Here is a 9,127-nt window from a genome sequence, read left to right as displayed (position 1 = left end):
GCGGGGGCGTGGCGGAGGCGGTGCGGCGGGCGCAGTCGATTGTGCTGGCGCTCGACAACGACAACGCGCGCCGCGCCGTGGAGGACCACGCGGAGCTGCTGCTCCTCGGGTACGCGCCCTGGTGCGAGCGCAGCGCGCAGCTCATGCCGAGGCCGTGACCGCGCCATCCGCTCCGCGCTCGAGGACCACGAGGACCACCTCCAGTTCGTGCACGTGAGCCTGCGCCCCTCCCTTCCCCTCTGTCTCTGTCTCCCCACAGGCGCTGCTGGAGGTAGGGGACAGAGCTGTCGTGCGGGCCCCACATGGAAGTGAGATGAGCTGCAGGACCCAGCTATTGGAGAGAGGGGAGAGAGGAGCAGATAGGGGCAGGAAGGACATTGCACTTGAGCTTGCTGACTGGGTGCCAGCGCGTGCGGCTGGCGTGGCGTGCCACGTGAGCAAATGTGGTAAAAATGAAACTCAAACTTCTCTCCGTTGGTATAGTTGTAGGTGTCATTCTAAAAGTGATAATCTGATGAGTGACATTCGTTATAATGGTAAAATTGTAAAAACCCCCCGCTCCGGTGACCTCCCCTCCCACCGGCTTCTCCCCTCCCTCCCTGCCGCCCCGCCGCTTATATATCCCCCTCCCCTCCCTCTCTCCAGCCTTCACTTCCTTCCCACTCCACCTCTGCTCCCATACCCCTTCTCCTTCCTTTCTTCCCCCTTCCCCTTCCTCCTCGCCCTCGCCCAGCATCCAAGAAAGAACTCGCCACTCCGGCTCACCAATCATCGCAGATCGGTCAGTCCGAAGCGACCAGCAGTCCGCGGGTCTCGTCTTCTACCCATGGCGTCCTCCTCCCCGTCATGCCGCGCCGGCGGCAAGCCGGACGTGGACCGGATCAAGGGCCCCTGGAGCCCCGAGGAGGACGAGGCGCTGCAGCGGCTGGTGGCGCGCCACGGCGCACGCAACTGGTCCCTCATCAGCCGCTCCATCCCGGGCCGCTCCGGCAAGTCCTGCCGCCTCCGCTGGTGCAACCAGCTCTCGCCGCAGGTGGAGCACCGCCCCTTCACGCCCGAGGAGGACGACACCATCCTCCGCGCGCACGCGCGCTTCGGCAACAAGTGGGCCACCATCGCGCGCCTGCTCTCCGGCCGCACCGACAACGCCATCAAGAACCACTGGAACTCCACGCTCAAGCGCAAGTACTACGCCGCCGCCGCCGCCGCCGGGGGGCATGCCGACGCGGACGACGAGCGGCCGCTCAAGCGGACCAGCAGCGACGGCCACCCGGGGCTCTGCTTCAGCCCCGGCAGCCCGTCGGGGTCCGACCTCAGCGACTCCAGCCACCACAGCCTGCCCTCCGTCATGCCGTCGGCTGCTCCTGCCGCCGTGACATCGCCGCAGCAACAGCAGCACGTGTACAGGCCGGTGCCGCGCGCGGGCGGCGTGCTCGTGCTCCCGCCACCGCTGGCGCCGCGGCCGCCGTCTCCGCCGCCGCAGCAGGCTCCTCCTCCTCCTCCCCCGGCGACCTCCCTGTCGCTGTCCCTGTCCCTGCCCGGGCTGGACCAGCAGCCCGATCCGTCCCCCTCCCCAGCAGCTCCTGTACAGATGCAGCAGCAGCCGGCTCCTTCTCAGATGCCGCCGCCAGCCCAACCGAGCCTGCCGTTCCAGCTGCAGCCGCCGCCGGCGATGAACCTCGCGTCGCCGCGGCCGCCGTCCCCGGTGCCGTTCAGCGCGGAGTTCCTGTCGATGATGCAGGAGATGATCCGGATCGAGGTCCGCAACTACATGTCCGGGTCCGGCCTGGACCCGCGCGCCGACGCCGGCGCCGTGCACGCCGTCAGCAAGCGCTTGATGGGCATGGCCAAGATCGAGTAGCGGCAATCGAAGTAACTGATGAGTGGCGAATCGATCCGCGGCGGCGGCGGCGCGCGTGCAAGAAGGAACGGCGTCGCCAGGCAGGCCGAAACAGAGGCCGTGCGGCGGCGACAAGTGAAGAGAAGTGGAGTCGAGCTCCACCGGCTTCGTTCCAAAGCTGTCGTCGTTTAAACGAAAGATCCTTCCCCCTTGTCTAGAGTTCCCTAAATCTAGCCATTTCTTTTCTTCAATTTTTTTACCCCCTTTTGTCCAGTTCCATCATCCAGTCTTGTAGTAGCTCTAATGGAAGTCTCGAAGCGAGCAGAGCAGGGCGCGGAGACGAAGAAAACTTGGTCTTCTCGTTTGCTTGTCAGCTTGGAGACCACCCTGAAATAAGGTGCAGAGCACGAAGGATGCCTCCTTCCTAGCTGCTTGCTGCCTGCTGGTGGGTAACCAGCCGGAGTAGTAGCCATTGCATGCATCCATGTTCTTTTTGTACAGACCGGAAAAACAGAGAGAAGAAATGAAGATGAATTGACCACTCCAGGATTAGCCAACAGTATTTTTTTCTCACACTATTCCAGCAACAATTTCCGGCCACAAGCCAGCCAGCAGTGTTTTTCTCTCACACCACTCCAACAGCAACCTCTAGCACCAGCACAGCGAACATGGTGGATTAGAAGAGGCCTCGAGTTCCATGGATCGCACGTTTCTGCTCTCTCTCTCTCTGCCGTGTTTAGTTGCGCTTTGTAAAATTTTTTAAAAGACATCTTTCTATGTTTGAAGTACTAAACATAGATTAATCACAAAATAAATTACAGAACTCGTTTGTAAATCGCGAGACGAATGTAATGAGCCTAATTAATCCGTCATTAGAGGTTGTTTACTGTAGCATTACTGTAAGTGATTTAGCGTCTGATTATGCCCTAATTAGGTTCATTAGATTCGTCTCGTGATTTATAGGTAGCAGTCGCAATGCGTTTTTTATTTCGTCTAGATTTAAGTCTCCATACAGGTGCCGGAAAAAAAATGAAATTTTGATTTTTGGAACTAAACACGGCGCTAGTCTCTTGCTTGCTTGCAAACAATGCGAGTGTCTACGACTTTGTTCCTTGTTTTCAGTCAGCAATTGCAACCTAGCACTAGCAGGTCTGCTGCTTGTGGTGTTTGTTTGTTGGTTGCAGAACAGAAGAGGGGCACCGTACAGAGCAACTAGCGTGGTCTACTGGGATGGGGATTTTTGTTTGCGCCCGGGTTGGGACTTTTTTTTTTCTTTTCCAGTAGAGTATATGGCGTGGCATGGGCAAAGGCAAACAACAACAAAGGACGGAAGGGGAATTGTATCCGGCCATGATGGCTGCCAGCCGGGCCGTTGGCAGAGCGAGCGAGAGCGGAGTGGAGGATGAGCGAGCGACAGCTAACCGCCCTGCCTGCCTGCCTGCCTGGCCACCACTCCCCACCTCCGATCCTGTCCTCCTCCATCCCCAACCGGCCGCTCTCTGGCCCTCCCCTTCCGTGACTCTGCTTCGCAGCTTAGGTCACTGCCAATGGTGCTGGTCTCTCGTGGAGACTGGAGAGGCATCGAGTCATCGAGACGATCCACGGCGGCGGGTGGAAGCCTCCGGGACAGACGGCACCGAAGCACGGAACGGAAAAGGGTTGGACGCCTGGAGACAAGCGAAACGAGCCAGTGCTCCTGCCACAGATCATTGGGCTGCTGACCTGGCATTGCCCTGCCTGATGGCCCCAGGAAACATGCAAGCGGATCAATGCCGGTAGTCAAGCTCAAGCGGGAGTCGTTGGTGTGGTACGTTTCGTCCGCAACCAAAACGCGCTTTGCCCCCTGTCATGTAGCCGTGTGTTTGGTTGGGGGTTGGAGCGAGCTGGATTGGGTTGGATCCGTCCCTACGGCTGTTTGGATGGAATCCGAGGTGGGTTGGGTTGGATCTAGAAGCGAATATTCGCGTAAAATGCGGGTCGGCTCCGTCTGCTGAAATCTGGCGGACGGAGCGAACACCCTTTTCTTCCGTCGGGAGCGCCGTGAGCGCCATTCAGTCCTCGTTCGCGACCGCGCCGGCGAGCATCAGGTCGCAGCGGGCGCCCGAGGGCAGGAGCGGACCCGGCGGGCAGGAGGCCGCGTGCATGCTCGACTTGGGAGGCTGCGGCGGGCGAGCTCGAGCCCCGGCCAGGAGCGGCGCGGCGGCAAGCTCGAGCCTCCCTCACTCTTCCTCGCGCTGGCAAGGCCGGATCCTGTCACTCTTCCTCCCGGCGCGGGCGAGGAGGTGGCGGCGGTGGCGGGGAGGTCCGGCGGGCTCGCGTCGGGGGCGGCGGGGGCGGGGAGGTGGCGGCGGCGGCACACGGGCCCGTGTCGGGGCGGCGGGGGCAGGGTCGCGTCGGGCGCGTCGCGAGGAGGTCTGGCGGTAGGGGCGCGCGTCGGCGACGGGGGGCGGCGGCGTGGGGGCGACGAGTCCGGCAGCGAGGGCGGGGAGGCCCGACGCGGGGCAGTGGCGGCGGGAGCGGGGCGCTGGGGGCGGTCCGGCAGTAGGAAGAAGAAAGGAGACGGAGAGAGAGGAGACTGACATGTGGGACCCACTAACGGAGTGAGTGTTGCCATCCAACCCGTATTCCCAATTCCCTCAACCAAATATGTGATGGGTTGGCTCCGTCCCCAAAATCAGAGCTGCAACTAAACAATGATTGGGTTGGCTCCGTTCTTAAAATAAGAGTTGAATCCAACCCAATCCATTGATCCCACGACCAAACACACCGTACGCGAGCGAGATGCCACTGCCGTGCCAACGTCTTGGCTGCTCTCACAAGGCAACTTGCCCGCCCGGGGATGAGCAGCGACAAATTTGAACACAACGAGCTAGTGCCGTCGGTCCGTGCAGGGGCGTGGACAAAACAAAACCCGCATCATGCCATCTTGTCATGCGATGCAACTCTAGCTAGGGGCGGTTCATTACGCTGTATGGTGACCTGTGTGCCACGTACATTCAAGGTGTCACTCCGACATGGACACGGTCAACAATACCAAATCTCAATAGATTGGGGGCGTTCTTCAAGAAGTTTGTGCCGTGCGCGCAAAAATCTCCAAGTTTCGGTTACAATTTTTTTTCCCATGAAAACAAAATTGCCGCCGTTCGGACTTTTCAAAATGTATTGCAAGCAATGGTTTCGGTTTGTTAGAAGCGGTGTACTCCATTTACATATGTTTCAAACCTAATGTGTTGACGTTTCCATATGACGGGGGATAATTTGGAGATATCGTGCTATGTTCTCAGAAATGCAAGGTATGTGATAAAACCCCGGTTCATGAAAAAAAAAGAGAATATTTTATCGTAAATTCGAAAACCAAACTATTTTTGCAAGACCATGTTGTTTTATATTTACAAAACTGCAAGAAAAAAAAACTGTGCATGCAAAAAGGCCGGCCTCAACATTTTTGCCCCAGATTATCCTACTAGTTCGTTTCAACAACATATATCAAAACCTTTTTTCTAATAGGAAGATATATCAAAACCTTTTATTCCCAAGCATCAGTCGTCGTGGCAAACGACGACGCCTGCAAGTCAACGTGAGATGTTCTTCAAATTGGCAGCACCGTACCTACGCAATTTAATTTCCACCTGAGAGCGAGGCCCCCCTAAACTGAACACCGCCGATATGCCCGCCTCCTGATTGATGACTCAACTAAATCCAGCCGGGCGACGGATGCCCTGTACGTGTCCCAAGCATTGCTGCCGTTGCCCCCGGCGTGCCGTGTTTCTTTACGGTTCGGCGTGTCGGTTTGTTCCGTTGGTGAGGTCAGGCAGGGCGGCACCATGCCTGGTTGTTGGTGGGTACTCCTCCCAAACCGCTCAACCAACCCAAGAAGAAGAAGAAGGAGAAGAAGAGGAACCACAACAACAACGAAAAGGCCGGCTAGCTAGAAAACGCACTGTCCACATCTCTTTCTGATGCTGGACGTTGGCATCAGGCAATGTATTCTCGATCAGCTGGTTACGCGTTGTTTTCAGGGGCAGTTCGTTGTGATCATCACTACGACACTACTACTTGTGATGGATCGTCGGCAGCAGCCACCCTGATCCAATGCCATCGCCTGAACCTGACATGACTTGTTCTATAGCAGCAGTAGGAGTACTTTACTGAATACTGCCTTCTAACTGCCGCTGCAGACATTGCAACCGCAAAGCAAACGGCCACTAATTTCTACTAGCTTGTCTATCTCACGCGGCGGAAAATTAAAGCAGCACATCAAAGGGAGCGAGCTAGTGGATGGGAATAAGGGTGGGAATGTGGAAATAGTTATCGGAATATTTTGCATCCGTATCCGTATCCACATCTAATATGGATATCCGTATCCGTATCCGATTGTAATGTGATACTAAAGTGAATATATCCGAATTTGTTTTTCCTCATTTTTCTCTATCCGATCCCATATCCGTATTAGATAATATCCACAACATCCGTATTCGAATAAGAATGAGCACATAGGAAATTATTAAAAAATTATATATATAACTAATGACTAGTGATATATTAATTTTAGTATTAATAACAATGTATTTAGTGGAACTATTTAAGAGTGATCATGAATAAATGACATGTGCTACTAGGTTTAATATTACTAATGATATATAAAGATTAAGTTTAATTAATTTCAATTTAATTAACTATATTTTGATATGGATAATCATATTGATTTTAATTTACTTTGGTTTATCCACTTATTGATAAAATTATAAATATACTTTATTCCATTTATTCTTTATAACTATTGATATTTTCATTAAAATATTTATTCATTTGCATTTTATATCTTTATATTATTAACTATTTAAATATTTATGGATAAATATGTTTTGATGAGATGTCTTTTTCTTAACTACAACGCTTACATACTTTAATCCTTATTGCATAATGACTTAGCAATACTTTCGAAATATGTTTATAATGAATACACAAACGAATATAACTATGTTCCAAATCAAGTAAATATCCGAATCCGTATCCGAATTCGAGACATCCATTTTGCATCGTATCCAACAACATCCGAATCCGTATCCTATCCGAGTTAAAATATAGTAAAAAGTGCTATCCGAATCCGATTTCATGCGTATCTGATCCGATTCCATCCTTCGATGGAAAGCGGAGACCGAAAGAGAGGAAGGAGCCGTTTTTCTGTTAGGCCGTCACCAACACGCTGATGTGCCGTGTTGAGCGGCGAGGGGGAAAAGCAACGGCCAAGCAAAGGCCAAACCAGCTGCAGCTGCAGCAACGGCGCGAAAGCAACACCCCTGCAGGTAGCTAGCTACTACTCCGTAGCAGCTTCTTCCCTGGCCGGCTGCGTTTGGCGGTAATTGTTGGGGGAATCCGGCCAGGATCGCCGCGACCCGCAGCTGCCGTGCTGCAGGAAAGAAGCTAGGTTTGGCACGGCGAGGCGGGATTGCCGACCAGTCGACCACGACAACATGCAACAGCTAGCTGATGGTGCGGCGACCAAACGGCATCCCACATCCATCCAATGATCCAAATGCCTTCCACCGCCACGTCGCAGCCTGATCGTAGCCTGGCAACAAAACCCTGTCCAATGAATGCACAGGAAATGGGCTTGAAATGCTTGTACTAATAGTGAATAGCCAAGGAAATGCTGATAAGATGGTTAACTGCCAAGCCGTCAGGTCAGAATAACAGGCAACCTCATTGCTGGTCGATCGCTTTCTCTCATTCTCTGCAGAGCAGCGATGATGACGGAGATGCAGGGGCGAGGCGATTACTAACCAACAAATTAAAGCACGCGGTTAATGAACAAGAAACGCCAGCTGCTCTGTCATGTTGATCAGTATCTGTTTGCTTACTTGATTATCTGTTCTCCGTTCGCTACTACTAGTAGAATTCAGAGATCCCCAAAGCGCGTTTTGGGCTGTGGTGTTTGCATGCCAGTTGGGCGAGGCAAACGGTCTCGCTCACTGTCTAGTAGTCGCTCTTGTCACTGTCAGCATTCTCTGGTTTCGTCAGCACTCTCTTGTTTCGCATCCTTTGGCTTTCCGTCGCCCAATTCTCTTCGCTTCTCTTAGCTTACAAGTGACATATATGCATGGACTGTTCCATTTGAGAAAGCAAAAAAGATGCAGAGAAGACTCTGGTTTTGGGCTGCAGCGCTCTTCTCCCGGTGGAGATGAGTACCAACTCGCTTGTTGTACTCGTGGTCAAGCTTCCTCCTGAAAGCTGGCCGGATTAAAAATACATGGTTCCGTTGGTGATCGAGTTTGAAGCAAAAACATGAGACGGACACCCCCCCCAAATGATCAATCAACGAACTAGCTGGACTTGTGTCCTGTTGTACACGCGTACGCGGGTGTACCACAATTTTTTTTTTGTATGATGGAATCTAGGCAGCAACGACCCTCTTGGTCACTTCGGAGCATAATTCTCTCCAACTCTCTGCAAGGCACGACTCACGAGCTAGTAGCCACTAGCCACCCTACACGCACGCAACACACGTTCATGCTCATGCGGTGGAGCACAAAATATAATATATATTTATTTTTTAAAAATAATATATATAGCACCCATTTGAATAGTTATTTAACGCCCACGGCTTCAGTGGATGGAAATTACGGTGCATGATTGAGAAGGTACTAAAATATACTGTTTCGTTGGTTTTCAATGTGGTTTGCTGTGGGTCTAGTCATAATGTCGTGGTTTGACGCGGACCTAGAATATTTAATACAACTTCAATGTCTTGCATGTTATTTTAGCATTGATTGACCAGTAAAACAGGGACGCCATCAGCACGTCATAGCTTGGCGCTTTTGCTTCAAATGTCTGATGGAGTATAAATTATAATCTATGAAAGTAAAAAGCTAGATTACAGTTACCTAGGTCGTGGCTTCACGAAAAGAATTTGTTCCATGCATGTGTGTAATCAGGGCTGCCATTGTCCGTGTCTGGCTGAAGTATAAATTAGAGTGTGTGGGAGTATAAAGTGTTTTCTTTTTATAATTCTAAGCACAGTAGAAGATGAATGATATTAGGCGCTCCCGGCAAGGCGTTATGGATGAAGCCTCGATGAGATCCACATCACATGTTATGGTCAGAGATATGATAAATCCAGTTACGTTTAGTAGTATGATCCTAAGTAATTTTAAGATTAGTAGTATGATCGTCAGTAAAAGTTAGTTGTAAAAACATGTGCCGGTAAATATTAGTAGTACGATACTAGAAGAAATTTCTGTGGTGTTAGTATGTTTCAGGAATAATAGATCGGGAGTAAAAAGCTAG

General features: G+C 52.2%; 1 protein-coding gene across 1 annotated transcript; it reads left to right on the top strand.

The window, feature by feature from the left end:
* The first annotated feature begins 627 nt into the window (after window positions 1-627).
* Window positions 628-2,386, top strand: LOC120672313 (transcription factor MYB44-like). The gene has a single exon (XM_039952646.1). It carries the CDS (start codon window positions 827-829, stop codon window positions 1,859-1,861), a length of 1,035 nt encoding a protein of 344 aa, XP_039808580.1. The 5' UTR covers window positions 628-826; the 3' UTR covers window positions 1,862-2,386.
* The last annotated feature ends 6,741 nt before the right edge of the window (window positions 2,387-9,127 follow it).

This window comes from Panicum virgatum, chromosome 2K (genome assembly GCF_016808335.1).
Source record: "Panicum virgatum strain AP13 chromosome 2K, P.virgatum_v5, whole genome shotgun sequence".
Classification (NCBI taxonomy): domain Eukaryota; kingdom Viridiplantae; phylum Streptophyta; class Magnoliopsida; order Poales; family Poaceae; genus Panicum; species Panicum virgatum.
This window is presented reverse-complemented; position numbering and strand designations above follow the sequence as displayed.

What these genes read in the sequence shown, in the direction of transcription:
- LOC120672313 (XM_039952646.1), top strand. Translation starts at nt 827, where the DNA reads ATGGCGTCCTCCTCCCCGTCATGCCGCGCCGGCGGCAAGCCGGACGTG.